Raw genomic sequence first — 19,503 nt, forward strand, 5'->3', positions numbered from 1 at the left:
CCTAACCAAGAGAAGTCTGCTAGAATCAAACATAGGTCTTAACTTGAGGAAGAAATTTCTGAGAATGTATGTTTGAAGCACAGCATTGTATGGTAGTGAGATGTGGACTATGGGAGATGTGAACAGAAGAAAATTGAATCCCTGGAGTTGTGGTGTCACAGAAGAAAGTTCAAAATTAGGTGGACTGATAAAGTAAGGATTGAGGAGGTTCTCTGCAGAACCAGCAATGAAAAGAATGTATGGAAAACTGTTGACAAGACAAAGGGACAGGATGATAGGAAATGTGTTAAGAAATTAGAAGATAACTTCCATGTTACTAGAGGGAGCTGTAGACTGTGAAAACTGTAGAGGAAGACAGAGACTGGAATATATCCAGCAGATAACTGAGGACGTAGGGTGAAATTGTTATTCTGAGAGGAAAAGCTTGGCACAGCAGAGGAATTTGTGGTGGGCGGCTTCAAATCAATCAGAAGACTGACGTCTTAAAAAAAAGGAAAGTTATGGTAGAATGTAAATACTTTAGGAGTACAGAAAACCACTCTCTGAAAAGCAGAATCACTGAGTCATTGACAGGTACCCAAAAATCAAGAAAACTTGCTAGTTTTTGAAATAAACCCTTTCTAAAGCTAGAGTAGAAAAACACACACTTCCACTCCCACATATTAGTACCACCTGGATGCACACTTTTTTATGTAGCGTGGGGTGGGATGGGTTGGGGTGGGTACAGGAAGAGAGGCAGGAGACGGGAAGTGGGGTTGGGGTGGGTAACTAGCAACTCACGGGGGAAGCAGCTGGTTTTCTGGCAGGGAGTACAGGAGGGACAGGTAGTATGATATGCCAAGCCCTTGCACCTTCCACCCCTCCTTACACATTCCTACCCACCAAACTAGCTTCTTCTCTCTGAGCTACTAGCTACCCACTGCAACCCCTCTTCCTGCCACTTGCTTCTCTCCCTCCACCCATCCCACCTGACACAACACTAAGCCACCCTACTTTAAATGCCAAACTGCAATCCCGCCATTATGTGTCCAGCCACATTACATAAAGCCACAGCACATGTGTACGTGTGTGTGCATTTTGGGAGGGGGATTTTGTGTGTGAAGAGCTCGAGTACAAACTCTAGCTCTAGAAAGGATTTACTCTGAAAGCTTTTTTGCATGTGCCTGTAAGAGACTCAATGCTTCAGCTTTTGATGAGCAGTCTCCTTCACTCCTAGAATATGTAAAATATATTAACTTACTGGCCTCCATATCCCCAAAGTAGGCAATTACTCTTATGGAAAAAGCAGTTGAACTTAATGTTTCAGAAGGTCTGTTTTATAGTCTTTCTAGTTTAAGTTTTCATCAATATGCACACCTAAGAACTTACAGTTTTCTACTCTGCTTATTATTTCTTGTTGGTATTTTACATTAACAGGAAGTGGGATATTTCTCTCAGTGCAACACTGGTTGACGGCATTTTTTCAAAGTTTTAAGCTAGCCCATTTATGCAAAACCATTCAGTAACTTTCACAAAAACGTATTTACTATTTTCTCCGTTGGTGCTTCTTTGCTTTACTTCACAACAATGCTTATATCATATGCAAACAGGACTACTTTGCCTCCTGATTCAAATACAATAGCAGAGCACTAACATAAAGTAAGGACAGTAGCAGGCCAATGACTGAACCCTGTAAGGCTCCTATTGCTATTTCTCCCCATGCAGATGATGTGGCATCCCTCATCATATTACTTGAACAGCCTAAGATAACTTTTTGGATTCTGTTTCTTCAGTAAGAACTCATAAAGGCATTTGCTGAACTACTTATTCCACAAAAACTTAACTTCTCTAACAGAATATTCTTGCTGACATGATAAAATGTCTTCAATAAGTTACAGACAATCCCAATTGGTGATGTTTGATCATTCAAAGATGTTATTATGGGCTCAGTAAATGTTCAAACGCTGACTTAGTAGAACGGCCCTTTTGAAATCCAAAGTGTGACTGGTTAAGTATCCCATTACTCAGGTAGGTGATAACTGTGGAGTACATTCCTGCTCAAAAATTTTAGAAAATGATGTGAGACATTAAGAGAGACATTGGGCAGTAGTTATTAACGTCTGTAAGTTATAACTTACCACAAGATAGGCATTTGTCTCTCTAACTTCTGGTTGTTGAATGTGTACAGTATCAGTGAGGGTGATTTTGCCTTCCTCCAACTTTTAAACTGACTCATCATACAATTTATAGGAGGACCTACAGTTTGATTCAAATTCTGAACCATGGTGCAACTCAGGATTCTTCACATTAAGAAACATTGTCAGAGGTGAAAGAAGTCAAAAAAATGCAGCACCATTTCTTATTATAAATTAAATTTGCTCTACAGAGTGAAATCCATTATTTGTGGATTTTAATCTCGCCCAAACTATTGACTCATGACATAATGACCATACTAACACCAATGATTCCCAGTTCAAGAAGTATTAATCTAGTGACATAATGCAACAAATCAACTTACCAACTTTTACATCAGATATATGATTTTTGTGAGACATGCAGCAAACATAGTCCTACCTTGCCTACAACCCATCCCACTCTGGGTGTTGACCACTCAATAGCCCTGCTGTATGGTATTACCTTTGTTACCTTTACGCCTTCCGATACTTATATGCCACCTAGGACTTTCCATGATCATATTTGAAACTCTCATTGATCTCTACCTTTGTTCTAGAACATACATCTCAGATGCTATTGTTGGATTAAATCTGCTTTGGTACTATATAGTTTATAACCATGTTAGTAGCCACATTACGAACATAGAATTCTGCCTATACCTGGCATCATAATATAAAATCTATTACTCACTAAACACATGTCATCAAAGATAGTATTATATATTCAAAAACATATTTCATTATGGCAGACTTGCAAGTTCCTGAAGCTTTCCACATAGAATACTTATTAACAAACTACTAGTACTGGCAAAAAGAGCTCTATATCATGCTGGTGAAATGAATTAAGATTTTTCTCATCCATAATTGTTACAGTACATATAGAGTCAGATATCGCACATATCCAGCATGAATTTTTTGTTGTAAAATTAATGTTTTTCATTCACTCATAGTATTCCATAAGCCACCCTGAGTGTAATAACTACTCTTACAAATAAGGATGGGCATAATATCAAAATCACTTTCATGAGGACACAGTTTAGAAGTTCCATGCAAAGTCTGAGTACACAGCCAGGGAGAGTCCGGTTAGGTCAGTTTCTCTAAGTAGTGTCGTCTGTCAGATGCACATGCTGACCTTGATGTGATGCTGCCTTTGATGTTTGATTGTGGCGCTGTTTGGTGGCTGGACCTGAGCAGCATGGGCTAATGCAGGTGAGCTGAATCTTAATGAGATGAGCTGGAGCCTCATGTCCTGTTGTGGTAATAGCTGGTGAGGTACCAGTGCGATTGGAGTGTGTGAGATGCTGTGCATCCATGTCCTCCAGGGGCACCACTGATGGGCACCCTCAGCACACCAAGATGCTTCCTGATGCCCACTGAAGGAGTGTGGGCCCAAAACTGGTCCTGGTGGCGACAGGTCTGATGCAGATGGATGCCCATTGGTGTGACAACAACCGCTGGGAGCACCAACACTAGAGCTGGATCCATGGAGACATCTGGGACCTCATGGATAGGAGTACAAACTGGCTGGTACGGCACCTCCTGACCATCTGGCACCACCATTTACTGTTGAAAATCATCCGCTCCCAGCCCCTAATGTTCAGGTGTAGGGCTGGAAAAAACACCAGAGGAGGGTGAAGTAGGAAATATTGCACTCGGTGTAGGAGACGGGGGCAGAAACAAAGGAGGTATCCTCAAGGACAGAGGAGAAGGTTAGGATCCAGAGCTCTGGAGGGAGGAAGGCACGAGATTTGTGTGTGAGGCTGTGGATGTCAGTCTCCCACCAGCAGATGGAACTGATTTTGATGACAGGTCACCAGCTTGTCCTCCATCTGCAGCATGAAGATTCTCCAACCCTGTTGGTCATGGGTGACTGCTGAAATCCGGCACTCACAGCCACCAGAAGCATAAGCCAACAACCCTTATGGGGTACCCATAGCATATTGCCATAATGAAAGCAGCCTGGGAGTCCACAGCACAGGCAGCAGGATGCTCAACACTGTGCACGGCTGGTACCAATGCAAGAGTTCAATCAGCTCTTCTCACCAGTTGGAATGGGCCTGTAAGAAATGACAAAATGTGTGAGTGCATCTTCCGTTGGGGCACACCCAATGTTCTTCTTCATCTGTATCTCAAAAGATTGTGCAAGGCATACTGCCTCCTTGTTCAGTTGAGGAAGGAAAGAGGACACTGTGACACGGTGGATACCACGTTACGCACAAAAATCTTGAAAAGTCTGTCATCAGGGTATGGGAGCAGCCTTCAATTGAGAAAATCCAGGTGGTGGCCTGCACCAACAATTCCACCGGCACAGAGCAGCAGTTCATGATGTATGGAACTGACAGTAGGCATCTATGACTACCAATCAATAAGCGTCCAAAAAGGAACCTGTAAAATCTAGGTGGATGTGCGCTCATGACTGTGAAGGCTCTAGCCAAGGAGAGTGAAACTGCAGATGGGCCGCTTGGTGGCCTGCTTACTTACAACAAATCCGAAGTGGCCGTGCGGTTAAAGGTGCTGCAGTCTGGAACCGCAAGACCACTATGGTCGCAGGTTCGAATCCTGCCTCGGGCATGCATGTTTGTGATGTCCTTAGGTTAGTTAGGTTTAACTAGTTCTAAGTTCTAGGGGACTAATGACCTCAGCAGTTGAGTCCCATAGTGCTCAGAGTCATTTGAACCATTTGAACTTACAACAAACAGCAAATAAAGGTTTGAGATCATGATTTATCACCAGCCAATCAACATGCCAGTGAGAAAGCATTTTTGTCCTTGACACCCCCCCCCCCTCCTCTCCCCCAGTGACCATGGTGCAGGAGGCAAAAGATGTCTCACCTGAGGGAGTCCAGAATGACTACTCATGGCACAGTGTGTGCTCTGGACAACAAAATTACACCATCATCAAGAGTCAGTCAATGGCACAGCACAAAATAATTACAGATGGGACCCAACACTCAAGCTGGCAGCCATTCCGGCCACCCCTGCAGAATATACTGCCATGCCTGGTGAAGAACAGGCTTGGAGCTGACTGTGAGACAAAGCAGGAGCCCATAATAGGGAACTGGTTCAGCATCCCTTGAGCTTCCTCATTGAGTTTAACCAAAGGACTTCATCCTGATCAACCCATAGGAAGGTGTGAGAGAGCACTAGCATTAGAGTGCTGAGCAGTTGAACAGAAGTGAATTGCAAAGCAATAATGACTGAGGAACAGTACCCACTGTTGAAGTGTATGGGCCATTTTGTCTGGCAGACGTGCCATAGGGCTAAAGAGACTGACTAAAGGACTGTCAACAATAAGTAGGTGAAACTTAACAGCATAGAGAAACACATAAAACTTCTTGATGGCATAATTAATATCAAGTGTGTCCTTCTCAATGTAAGAGTCTTTCTTCTGTGCCACATTGAGCGTCTTCAAGGCAAAAGCAATTGGCTATTCGGAACCACCTACAATGCAGTGGGAGAGTATGGCCCCAAGCCATACAGAGATGCATCTGTAGCCACAACAACCTGTCAAACCAGCTCATATGTGGCGGGCACAGGGCTCAATGAAGACTATCTTTCAAATTCCTGAATGCTTATTCACAAGTATGACATGGCTTTTTTGAGCAACTGATTTAGAGGATACGCAACTGTTTAAATTTGTTGCAATATGAAACTATACCCAAAAATACATGAAGCTCCTTCACATCGGCCCAACGAGGAAGGACCTCAACAGCTGCAGTACGAGGTCTACCAAAAAAAAATTCCAGAACTTCGTCCACAATTTTTTTCTACACCTACCTTTTACTTGTTGAGTGTGGTCTTCTTCAAAATACTCTCCTCACAACTGATGCACTGCTCCCAACACCGTTTCCACTTCTGGAAGCAGTCTTGTTATGCCTCTTGCAGGACATGAATTTTCTTTTATCTCATCTATTGTTGCAAATCTTTGTCCTTTCAATATGATTTTCCACTTTGTAAATCAAAGAAAAGTATACAGGAGCCAGGGCTGGAGACTACAGAGGGCGAGACCGCATGGTGATTTTGCTTTTTGTGTGATAGTCTCACACCAACAGGGATAATTGTGCGGGTGCGTTATTTTAATGCAAAAGCAATGAATTGGCACCATGCTTCAGGCTGTTTCCTTCTCACATTTTCTCACAGGCATTGCAACACATCCCAATAGTACTATCAATTAGCAGTTTGTCCCTGTGGCATGAATCCATGATGAACTAATCCTTCTTCAAAGTCAAAGAAAACTATTGGCATGGCTTTGACATTTGACCTGACCTGATGAGCTCTTTTTGTCATGGAAAACCTTTCCTGACCAATTGCGAAGATTGAACGTTGGTCTCAACATCATAATTGTAGACCCATGTCTCATCATCAGTTATGATTCTCTTAACAAACATCTAGTTCTGATTTGCACAATCCAAAAGCTCTCCACAGATTGCAAGGTGAAGGTCTTTCTGGCCTTGAGTCATGAGCTGTGGGACAGACTTGGTGGCAACGCAGTGCACACCAAATGCTGTCAGTCTTTGATTCTCATGCACAATTTCACTGACATTTGAGACATGAGCATCATCGATAGACTTTGAAGGGCATCCTGAATGAGGGCCATCTTTAACTTCTGTCCAGCCATTTTTAAACCATGTGAACCACTCATAACACCGAGTATGACTTAAGCACTCATCACCATAGACTCCCTGCATCAGTTGGTGTGTCTCTGTAAAGGTTTTCCTCAGTTTCACATGAAATATAATGCAGACATGTTGCTCCTATAACTCTGCCATCTCAAAATTCACAAACTCTGCAACACAACAGTCTACTCAATACAGCACTTAACAATAATTAACAGACATATAACAATGAAACTTCCAGAAGTTATGTATTAAACACAGGTGTGTGCAGGGATGCCAACCACATTTTGCTCCAAAACACCATTGGTGGAAATTACGAATGTTCTGGAATTCTTGAACAGACCCCGTATGACTGTTTGTTAGCTGGACCCCCCTATGGGAAATGACACGACCCACATATTCAACAGAGAGTTGGAAGAAATATGGCTTATCTAAATGGCACTTGAGACCCACATCTGACATGGTCTGATGCAGAAGCCATACGTTGTAGAGATGGTACTTGTTGGTGCAACCTGTGACAACAGTACTGTCAAGGTAGTTGATACAACAGGAGTGCAATGTGCAAGTTGCTCCAAAAAATGTGGAGAAAGGGCCAGTGTGCTTGTAATTTCAAAAACTAACCAGTCGTACCTTTAGAGACCATTTGGTGTGTTGACAACAAGGAGCTGTTGCGACTCTTCATCCAGTGGCAGTTGTAAATAAACCTCTGCCATATCCAGCTTAAAAAAATACTGTCCCCCCCTTGCCAGTTTTGCCATGAGTTGTTCTGGGTGTGGGATGCAGTATGAGTCAGCCCCAGACTGTGCATTAATCATCACCATGAAATTGCTGCAAAGACAGAGCTTGCCAGTTGGTTTCTTGATAATAGAGTTCAATGACATCCAAAGCAGTCAGCCTATCGAGTGCTTTCCTAACTTAATCATTAAGCGCGAACAGTAGTGGCCTGATTGTGAGGGGAGGGGGGGGGGGGTGCATGGTTCTGTCATGGTTTTAAGAGAAAACCTGTGACCTTGCCTAACCGGCAGAGAAAGGACAAAATATTCCTTGCATAGTTAATCCAATTCTTGATAGGGCACATGATAAGAAATTAGGCAGATCTAATTAGTGAGAGTGAATCTGAATGCTGTAAAAGCATCCAAGACAAACAAATTTTCCACAAATGCTCTGCCCACCACAAGGAATGTCAATGGGCGAACACCACCCTGTATGTCATCTCTGCCATAAACCGTCCAAAAATAGGGATTTGTTACCAGTTGTAAATGACAGAACAGCGTGAAGTCAAAGACACCGCGGGGGAGCCAAGGCACAGATATGTGTCAGAATTAAGAAGCAAAGTCACCCCAGCTGTATCCACTTGTAATTGTAGGGATGTCCATTGATACGCACAATGATGAACAATTTGTCAGAAACAGTTTCAAGATTGTCACATGTGAGGCTAACAACTTTAATGCCTATTGCCTGAGAGTTCAAATCCGCAGCTGGAGCTGACCGAGTGTGGTGTATCCCCACAATATTCATCTTACAGCGATGGCAAGAAGCCCAACACTGAGGGCAAGCTGGGCAGTCATATTGAATAAAACAAGCAGGATAGGAAGGCAAAGGCTTGCAGAAACTTGTCCGCCGCGATGTGTTTGTGTGGAGTTTGGTGGCCGAGCATGCTGTATCACTGTGACTCCCATCTCTGAAGTTGTGCTGGAATGTGAGTGCCTCCTGTCATCTAAGGCAGAAACGGTTATGTCTGCCCAGGAATCTAATTGATGGCCCACCACAAGAGACATTTTAAACTATATGCACAACAGAAAAGCACTTCTTCTTAGTTGGGGTCTTCATACTGCAGCTCCCACTGACAGACCTCTTCATTGGGAGCCAACCTGATGATAGCATCCTGAACCACTGTGGCAATGTAAGATTCCTTAGACTGAGCAGTAACAAAACAATACATTTACTTAAATATTGCTACACTGCAGCCCAAGCTGGATACGATCAATGGAGTTGCTTACTGCACTGACGAAACTCCGCTCTTGTGAAAATAACAAAGGTATGCTCGCGATGGTATAATGTCAACAAATGACATGTTGTTAAATGACAATGATGCAGGATCCTGAAGACGGGCTAACTTCCCTAACAAGCAGTACATTTGGGGAGATATTCATGACAGAAATAAAGTTGGAATTGGTGTCTGTTACCTTGAAGACCATGAAGTGTGATCATAGAGTTTCTTATATGACTACCAGTTGTTGACTGCTGCATCATCGGCAGGGAAAGGTGGTGGGTAAGCTGGAAGTGTTGATATCAAGCTAAAAGGCCAGTCAACAATCTGTCCAACACTGTGTGCTCCTGTTGCTGCATTTCCAAATGCCTCTGGGTTTCCAGTTGCCACTGAAGTCAAGTTCTGAAGCACTACCACCAATGATGTACCTGTTGATATCACCACTTTATCCAAAAACACACACGAATTATCAACTTCAATTGTCACCACTGATGTAGTAACTACACATACAAATAAATACATGTATAATATTAAAATCAATTGAACTCTTAACCTGAAACATCTCTTAAATGTGCCTAACTAGAAACTTGAAGTCTCATAGACCTTGTTATACTTTTTATCATATAACTCCACATTAGCTGACAAAAATTTAGTGAATAGTCAACTATTCCATATTATAATTAGATGAAATACTATTCAGCAATTAGAAAGAATTTACGTTATTCAAAATTAACACGACAGATCATGAGTATCTCTGGTCATTTAGTACAAGTCTTCAAATGACGGTTAATATTGTTACACTGGTCACAATATTCATGAATAAAATGAAAGGCTGCAGAAAATATAAATGCAGGTAATAATCAAATGAATTGAAAATATTAATTATTAGAGCTTTTGCACAGCCAAAACACATCTTCCCACTACATTTCCAGGCAACTCGGTCGGTCAAATTTGGTGCACTTATACGTCATTTTCCTTTAGTTTGAGGTAAGATACTTCACTCAAATGCTACTCTTTTCTGTTCTATGACTTGGTATACTTCTAACATGACATCATCAAATAAATCTCCTATATCTGAGATTCAGATCACCGAAGTTAAGCACCGTCAGGCTGGGCTAGCACTTGGATGGGTGACCATCTGGTCTGCCAAGCACTGTTGGCAAGTGGTGTGCACTCAGCCCTTGTGGGGCAAACTGTGGAGCTACTTGATTGAGAAGTAGCAGCTCCAGTCTCGGAGACTGACATACGGCTGGGAGAGCGGTGTGCTGACCACATGCCCCTCCATATACACAACCAGTGATGCCTATCTGCTGAGGATGACACAGCGGCCAGTCGGTACCATTGGGCCTTCATGGCCTGTTTGGGAGGAGTTTAGTTTTTTAGTATTATTCCTCCTTTAAAATTGTGGTGTTGAGGTGTTTTTCTTGCTCTAAAAGACTCTGAGTCTGAATGTTTCCACTTGAAATTATCTTCATTATAAAAGACTGTTTACTATGACTGTGGTACATGCCACAACAGGCTCTTCTTGCAATAAAGCATTTTCTTCACTACTATCATGCTCTGTTTCATGGTGACCATCAGCTACCTTAAAACCAGAATCAGCATCAGGCATCAGAAACATCAAAAAGTTTGCTGTAATTCCCATTTTCCTCTTCTTTTATTTCACATAATTGCTCTTGTGCCCACGCTTCAAACTTCGGATCAACTGCTGAGATATTCCTCTTAGTCAGTTCGTGCTACAGTTGAAAAGTAACATAAATTCATGCATATAATAAAATGGGATAAAATAAGAAAATCTGAAAAATCAATTGAAAGAAAAATATGGACACATCAAAAAACGTTTTGCATCACCTCAGTTCTGAGAGTTCCGAAACCTGTACAGAAAACTGGAACAGAGGTCAACACAAACACCATTTAACCCTTTTTATTGCTCATGAAAACCACACATTGCATTTTGTACCACCAAACAGTGAGACCTTCAGAGGTGGTGGTCCAGATTGCTCTACACATTGGTGCCTCTAATACTCACTAGCATGTCCCCTTGCACTGATGCATGCCTATATTCATTGTGGCATACTATCCACAAGTTCATCAAGGCACTGTTGGTTCACATTGCCCCACTCCTCAACGGCGATTCAGCCTAGATCCCTCAGTGTGATTGGTGGGTCACATCATCCATAAACAGCCCTTTTCAATCTGTCCCAGGCATGTTCAATAGGGTTCATGTCTAGAGAACATGCTCGCCACTCTAGTTGGACGACGTCGTTATCCTGAAGGAAGTCCTTCACAAAATGTGCACGAAGGGGGTGCAAATTGTCATCCATGAAGATGAATGCCTCGCCAATATGCTGCCGATATCATTGCCCTATCCGTTGGAGGATGGCATTCACGCATTGTACAGCCATTATGGAGCCTTCCATGACCACCAATGACGTACATCGGCCCCACACAATGCCACCCAAAAACAGCAGTGAACATCCACCTTGCTGTGATTGCTGAACTTTGTGTCTAAGGAGTTCAGCCTGACTGGGTTGCCTCTAAACACTTCTCTGATGATTGTCTGGTTGGAGGCAAATGCAACACTCATCAGTGAAGAGAACATGATGCCAATCCTGAGTGGTCCATTCAGCATGTTGTTGGACCCATCTGTACCATGCTGCATAGTGTCATGGTTGCAAAGATGGACCTCGCAAGGACATCGGGAGTGAAGTTGCACATCACGCGGCCTATTGCGCACAGTTTGAATCGTAACGTGACGTCCTGTGGCTGTACGAAAAGCATCATTCAAAGTGGTGGCATTGCTGTCAGGGTTCCTTCAAGCCATAATCCATAGGTAGCAGTCATCCATTGCAGTAGTAGCCCTTGGGCGGCCTGAGCATGGCATGTCATGACAGTTACTGTCTCTCTATCTCCTCCATGTCTGAAAAACATCACCTTGGTTCACTCCAAGATGTCTGGGCACTTCCCTTGTTGAGAGCCCTTCCTGGCACAAAGTAAAAATGTGGACACAATCAAACTGCGGTATTGACCGTCTAGGCATGGTTGAACTACAGACAACACAAGCCGTGTACCTCCTTCCTGATGGAATGACTGGAACTGATCAGCTGTCAGACCCCCTCCATCTAATAGGCACTGCTCATGCATGGTTGTTTACATCTTTGGGCAGGTTTAGTGACATCTCCGAACAGTCAAAGGGACTGTGTCTGTGATACAATATCCACAGTCAATGTCTGTCTTAAGGAGTTCTGGGAACCGGGGCGATGCAGAACTTTTTTTGATGTGTGTATAACACTTAGGAACATGTAGCTATTGAACTTTACCTCATTATTTCATACAATGTGAAACATGCAGTCAGGCAGGGAACCAATTTCATGCCCAGTTCTAAATAACACAGTTTATCATTAGACTGACAAAGTCAATACGATTGTTGAATGCTGATTTACACGCAGCAAGTATCAAAACAAAGACACTGAAAAAGAGAGACTGTGGTATTTTGCAGTGCTACCACAATCGGGGCTTAAAATGAATAATGGGTCTGAGAGACCAATGTTTCAGGTTAAGGGATAATGAAAACACAGTTGGGAAGTTCCATACAAGTCCAAGAACAATGCCAGGCTGAGTTCAATTAGATACTGAGAGACCCGAGAGCACGGTCAAGTGATCACGTGAACAAATCCTAATGGAATGAGGAAGAATGCACTCTGCTGTGGAATTGTATCATGTAGATTGCAAGTCAATCTCTTGGACTGGCTGTGTTCGCTGACCTTGGTGGGAAGCTGCCTTTGATGTTTGATTGTGCCACCACCTGGTGGCCAGACCTGGTGTGGGCGACTGCAATTACAAATGGCTCTGAGCACTATGGGACTTAACTTCTGAGGTCATCAGTCCCCTAGAACTTAGAACTACTTAAACCTAACTAACCTAAGGACATCACGCACATCCATGCCTGAGGCAGGATTCGAACCTGCGACCGCAGCGGTCGCGCGGTTCCAGACTGAAGCGCCTAGAACCGCTCGGCCACTTCAGCCAGCCAATAACAACAAGATGAGCCAGCAGCTTGCATCCTTTTACAGTAATGGCCAGTGAGCTGCTAGTGCAACCCGAGTGGTAAACAAGGGTTTTTTTTTTCAGCCTCTGAAACAAATGCATGGTCAGTCATGACACATTATGTTTAAACTGAAATATATATTAAAAATTATATTTTTAGAATTGATTATGATAAGCATGAGGTATCCTCCAGTTGCTGGTAAACAACCCATAATATGTTTGGAACATGATATTTACATATATCTGTCATGCATCTCCCTTTAAAGTTTTAATTGTGTGTCATACATTTGAATACAAGCTTCACAGTAGCTACATACATGCTGTTTCACTGTTGCTAATGTTTATGATGAATCCAGTGGCAGTAGCTATTGTGATCTCACAGATCATACATGCCTTTCACTATTCATTGTGTAAACAATTGGTACACTTCCAAAAGATAAGATACAGTGGATTTTAGGCTCTGTGGCCAAGGAGACCCAGCCACAAGTCCACTGTATTGAGGCAAACTGGTCATGGTAAACACTACCGAATTGTTGCTACATAACATAAGGAAGAAAAAAGGCATTTTGCATATTATGCATAAATGCATTATAGTCAATAGAGTCAACAGAACTACTTATCATAAAGATGACATGTCAAGAATGAGATTTTCACTCCGCAGCGGAGTGTGCACTGATATGAAACTTCCTGGCAGATTAAAACTGTGTGCCGGAGCAAGACTCGAACTCGGGACCTTTGCCTTTCACGGGCAAGTTTGGAATGTAGGAGATGAGGTACTGGCAGAATTGAAGCTGTGAAGGTGGGTTGTGAGTTGTGCTCGGGTAGCTCAGTTGGTAGAGCACTTGCCCATGAAAGGCAAAGGTCCCGAGTTCGAGCCTTGGTCCGGCACACAGTTTTAATCTGCCAAGAAGTTTCATGACATATCAAGTTGCAGACAGGCACAACTAAAAGATACTTATACATTAGCTTTTGGCTACAGCCAATTGGCAATCCGATCCGAGCTGCTGGAGACAGCAGTTATACGTGCGTGAGGCATGCTTGCTTGTGTGAATGAATACGTGTGTGTGTGTGTGTGTGTGTGTGTGTGTGTGTGTGTGTGTGTGTGTGTCCTTTTGTGATGAAGGCTGTGGCTAAAAGCTAATGTGTAGGTACCTTTTAGTTGCACCCATCTGCAGCTTAATGTGTCATCTTCACAGCAATTAGCAATCTACATTTTCCTTCCATTATTGATATTCCAACCTGGAGATTCCATTGTTTGATTTAGTAAACAGTACTTTATACAAAGTTTTTTCCCTCCTGTGCCTCAGGAATAGCATACCAAAGTACTTACTATTATTTATTTGACACCTTGTACATAATATCTACTTCTCCTGTTACCAAATTATGTACATTAACATTTCACAAAATACAACACATGTTACTTGCAATATACTCACACTTAGTAGACCTGCAGAAGAACTATTAATCAAAGGCTTAATTTTTAAAAATGTATCTTAGTGGCAGTAATATTTGATAAAAGCCTTATCGAGTCTGTGTGTTTAACCTGTTTGTTCTTGGTGACCACTACATTTGATAAACACATTCGTATACCAGTTCACTGGCAAAAGCAATAAAGATACCTCATATGAGAATGGACACAGATTTGAGAAAATATAAAGTTAATATTTTTAGTTGAAAATATGATTATTTGTGAAAAATATAGCCTTGCTGAGAATAAAATAAGTCTTTTCCTTCTTTCCCTATGCAAATCATTTGTGAGTAAAGGACACAACTCACTGAATAGTGGAAACATTGAGTCATTTACAAGAACACAAAAAAGAATGAAAACACACACACATAAACAAACACACCTGTGCTATTTGTATTTACTGTAATACTCACGGTCACTTACAGTAATCTTTACACCAATTTCAAATTTTGTTAATCTATAATGAAAATCTGTTGAAATCTTTCAATAACTTTTGTACTTTTATTGCCATTGGAGCATTTGCATCTTCTTCTCCAGTAGGATGCTTTTAAAACTAATGACAGTGAAATATGTTTTCAACATATTCTGATATATAGCCCACAATAATCAGATTATGTGTGACACATTAAATTTGTTTGCCGAACTGGGTTTTAAACCCTTATGAGTAATTACTTACACTAAGCACGAATACGGGACTGTCTCAGAGTGTCTGTTTCTTACACCTCCTCCCCTTTCCTTCCAAACTCTACAAAGACTTTCCCATGGTGCTGTGAGAATACCACATATGCATGAAAGTTATAGTAGGAAAGCTCTGACAGAATGTAAATACTTTAGGAGTAAATGAGACAACTCACTGAAAATCAGAAGCACTGAATCATTGACAGGGACATACAAAAAAGCATACAGCTTTCAGAATAAATCATTCCTCAAGCTGGAATACCTGTCCTCCCACAACAGGAGTTCATGGGGGGAGTAGAGGGGGGGGGGATGCATGCAAGCATACACGTGTCTGTGTACTCAAGAAAGAATTTATTTCAAAAGCTAGCAAGTTTTCTTCCCTTTTTATGTCCCTGTTAGTGACTCAATGCTTTTGCTTTTCAGTGAGTGGTCTCCTTTACTCCTAAAGTATTTACATGTGTGTGTGAAAGGATATAGTAGGGAATCTGCTTTATCTAAATCGTCAGAATACTTTCTGAGAAAGAAATCTTTTGCCATGTGCAAAATATATGTTGCATTGATCACATGTACAAAGTTAAAAGTGGGCTGGACAATGTTTCAGACATGAATCTCTGCCTCTGTCTGACAGAAGGATTTCTTTCTCTATAATAATTTGTTTTATGTTTTCTTCTATCTCTCTCTCTCTCTCTCTCTCTCTCTCTCTCTCTCTCTCTCTATCTATCTATCTATCTCACTCACTCACTCTCATATGAGCCTATGTACAACCCACATTATACCCATAGGTGAGTATGTCTGTCATTATTCTTATTACTCAGTACTACTTAATTTAAACAAAAGTTCCACATATCTGACACTAATTGCATCCATAATTGGATCATCACTGCTGGTTTCATATGTTTCAGGTTTATGTCAGTGATGGTGCCTGGCATACACTCATAGCCTACAGAAGACAAAGACATGGCTTCCTTCAAGTCGATGATGAGAATCCTATCAGAGCACTGGCACTCTCTGGGCCTGTGAGACTTCACTCGAATGGGTGGCTTTGGCTAGGTCTGTAGAAGCAAACCTTTCTTGTAAATCACACACTTTTTGGCAACATTCTACTAAAATCTGCAGTAAACAGATTAAAATTTAGCACTCACTGTATACTTTACAATTTATGGACTTAAAAACTCATGAAACTGAGGAAAGTGTTCATTATTTGTGCACTCTCTTTGAAGAGAGTACTTAGATCAAAAATGACAAGCATAGTAAATGCAACAATAGATAATACAGAATTTTGGTTACTTGCTGCTTTTATAGGCTGCAACGTTTTACTTCTGAAGGAATAATTTCAGATTCAGAAGTGTGCGATTTTAGGTTTCTGTCAAATTTTTGCTAACTGAGAACTTTTAATTCTTCAACAAACTTATTAATTTTGATGTATTAAATCTGTGCCTTGGGAGTTACGCTGTTTTTGATTACTGTAAATTATTTTTTAAGTTTTGATTATGATTAGTTTTTAATTGCATGAGTTATTTGCCTGTTGAATGGTTTCACAGAAAATGATGCAGACTGCAATGAATACCGAAAGTGTAATACAGTTCATTACTTTTATTTTATTGTAAACCAATCAATATTTTAGTCATGTCAAATTCTGATGATAAATGTAATACACCAAGCCACACAGATTTGAAGAATTAGTCAGTAAGTTTAATGTCTCATCATCTACTGAAATTGAGCACTATGAGTTGGTCCACAGTTCAAAAATGTATATCAATTACAAGCTTTGCTTGAAAGAAACACATGGTCATTAATTAATCCTATTTTAAACAGGTGGTGCTCCAGTCCTACCTTCTGGCTTGCCTACTGCATACTACACTGGATTTCAGGGCTGCATACAGAAAGTTAAAATTTCAAAGAAAGAATTTGACTTGATACAGCACACCAGACACCAGAAGACAGTGACAGAATACTGCCATGAAAATGATGTATGAACTGCATGAGTGAAAAAGAAGAATGAAAAGACATCTGAAGAGACCAAGGAAAACAAAAGAAAATGAAAATACCTTGAGTGTTAAATCATTTGTACCACACAGAGAAGGAAATTATGAAATACCAGCTCAAAGAGTCTTTTATTTTGTTTTTGTGTTGTTTTGTAATAAGTGAATCTCTTAACACAATAAGACAAATTTCATACATTTTAGTATGAATATGAAGCAACCACAGAAGTGATATCTTAGTTTTTTATGTGACAGTTTTTGAAGGCAGTGTGCAACTGACAGTTTATATATTTATGAGATCTGGTTATTTCATTGCTTACTATCTGTAACATAATCAGACTGGTTTTGACTCTCCAGCAATAAGAGGACATTTAAGGATACTCCTAACAAATTAATAATTAACTGAAGTTATGGTGCTTTTCTGTTTGTTTGACAGAGATTTACTGCCATGCAACTGTGTCTAAATCAGGGTCACAGTCTTGACTGATACATTTTATGTCATATTTTTTTAAAAATAAAATGGATGAATTTGATGGTAACAGTCCATAAGTCTTTAAGAAAGAGTGCTATTTGTTTTGTAGTAAAATGGAAGTGTGTGACAGATGCTAAAATTATATATAAATATACATATTCCAAGTTATATTTTATAATATACAGAATGAAAATTGTGAATTTTAAAGGTTCATTTCTATTTTGATCACATGACTTTTGGGTGTCCAATGCTTGAGACATTTAACTACATCGCCTCAAATGTGAAAACTACTGAATAGTACTGTACAAGTCTTCTGCCAAAAAAGTACAGTATTATTGCCATGACAACTTATCACATTTACTGTTTCCAGTATTAATACAATTATTAACAGGTCTGCATTACTCATCAGGCATGTGTGGAAAGACTGCATCAATTTTAAAACATTAATAAATTACAATACAAATAAAATGTCACATTACAACTATTTCAAACAAATTAGAGATTTTAATCTAGAATAAATTTTTCCTCGACATACATTTCATTAAAAGATTTGTGGAAATGATAATCCACAATGAATTGGGAACAGTATTAGCAACACATACATCATTAATTTACCAAAAGAATACATATGACACATGATAGAAGATACATGGAACAGATCAAAGCAAGAAGATAATAGTGAGATAAACAGAATACACTAGAAACCTGTCAGTAAGGAAAATGAAAGACTATTATGTAAACTGAGGGTGGATGAGGGAGAAAGGAAAGGGAAATGAAGGAACTATTGTTGTCATCTGCATCAGAACTTTATGCAGAATCAGCAGCAATGAGAGAAAATGTGTACTTGACCAGGATTCAAACTCAGGCACTGCTGCTTACTAGGCAGTTGTGTTAACCACTGCATCATCCAGACACAGTGTTTATTGCAATTGCACAGACTATCTCAGCACACCTCCTGGGCAACCCACATTCCCACCTAGCACCATCTGTCTGCAGTTCCCATCCATGTACTCCATGCTCACTACTTTGAGATTCCCACAAGAGGTCAAATGTAATATTGCATCTGCACTAAAAGGAGGTGGATTAATTGCCCATCAAGATAAATCAGTTATATGAATGCATGGTATTTGATCTTTCAGATGTGTCCAAATAAACAGACACCATGCATTCAAATGAAAACAAAAACACACCACACGATAATCTTGATCTTAATTTTTGCTTAATTGTAACATCACATAGGCTTCACCCCTCCACCGCCATCCCACTATAGATCAGAGCTCCTGGGATGAATGGATATTTATGTCTTACAATTTTCCCAGACCATGTGTAGATTGGATGCAAAACAAGAGAAATCGAGAGAGTTCTGTGAGGATTGGTCCAGTGACTGTGTAACCTTGTTAGCAGTTGCATCTGTTGACATAGCTGGTGGCTGAGGGGATTTGTCTGGTGACAGTGGAAGCAGGTTGGCCACTGGATGATGTGACATAAGCATCAGGTGACAATAATGGAATCAAATTGCAGCATCATTCACCTGGAGCAGATAGGCTGGCTTGAAACGTATAACAGAAAGCTTGGTATGTTTGGCATTAAGCAATATCATCACTATGTAAGCAACGAGTTTCAGTACCAGGTATAGATCCATATAATGCCTTTGCAAAGAGGACCAGTTGTAGTCCATATGTAGCATGACATCAGAGCACGTACAGAGATCTTTGTGAATGAAAATGGAGGGGGGCGAGGGGGGGGGGGGGGGGGGAGGATCTGCATGTTGGATGGAAACAGGAAATACATTTCTTGGTTTGTCGTATTAAGAAGGGAGGATCTCAAATTAGGTAGCCCAACTGTTGCCGCAATAGACCCAAAGAAAGCCTGATGGTCTCACCATACACAAATTTTGCCACTGACGTTCCAATATCAGGTTTGTATGCTGCACATAACCAAGCAACATGAGAGGTAAGGCCAACAACCAAAAAGAACCATGACATATCAGGGCTGACTTTAAAGCTGATTACCAATATTTCACCATACCATTACTGAACAAATGGTAGCTGGTGGTACAATGATGTGCAAAACCACATAAATCCACCAATTCATGAAA

The 19,503-nt window shown here is 40.8% G+C and overlaps 1 protein-coding gene across 1 annotated transcript in view; it reads left to right on the plus strand.

Annotated features, from left to right (window-relative positions):
- The window catches only part of LOC126234947 (agrin-like), a 1,214,606-nt gene extending 1,197,073 nt beyond the window's left edge, over positions 1-17,533 (plus strand). Inside the window, exons 27-28 of the mRNA XM_049943685.1 lie at positions 15,854-16,001; positions 16,767-17,533. Coding sequence (XP_049799642.1) covers positions 15,854-16,001; positions 16,767-16,927 — 309 coding nt within the window. The 3' untranslated portion in view covers positions 16,928-17,533. The remainder of the gene's footprint in view (positions 1-15,853; positions 16,002-16,766) is intronic.
- Positions 17,534-19,503: the final 1,970 nt, after the last annotated feature.

Source organism: Schistocerca nitens, chromosome 2 (genome assembly GCF_023898315.1).
Source record: "Schistocerca nitens isolate TAMUIC-IGC-003100 chromosome 2, iqSchNite1.1, whole genome shotgun sequence".
Lineage (NCBI taxonomy): Eukaryota > Metazoa > Arthropoda > Insecta > Orthoptera > Acrididae > Schistocerca > Schistocerca nitens.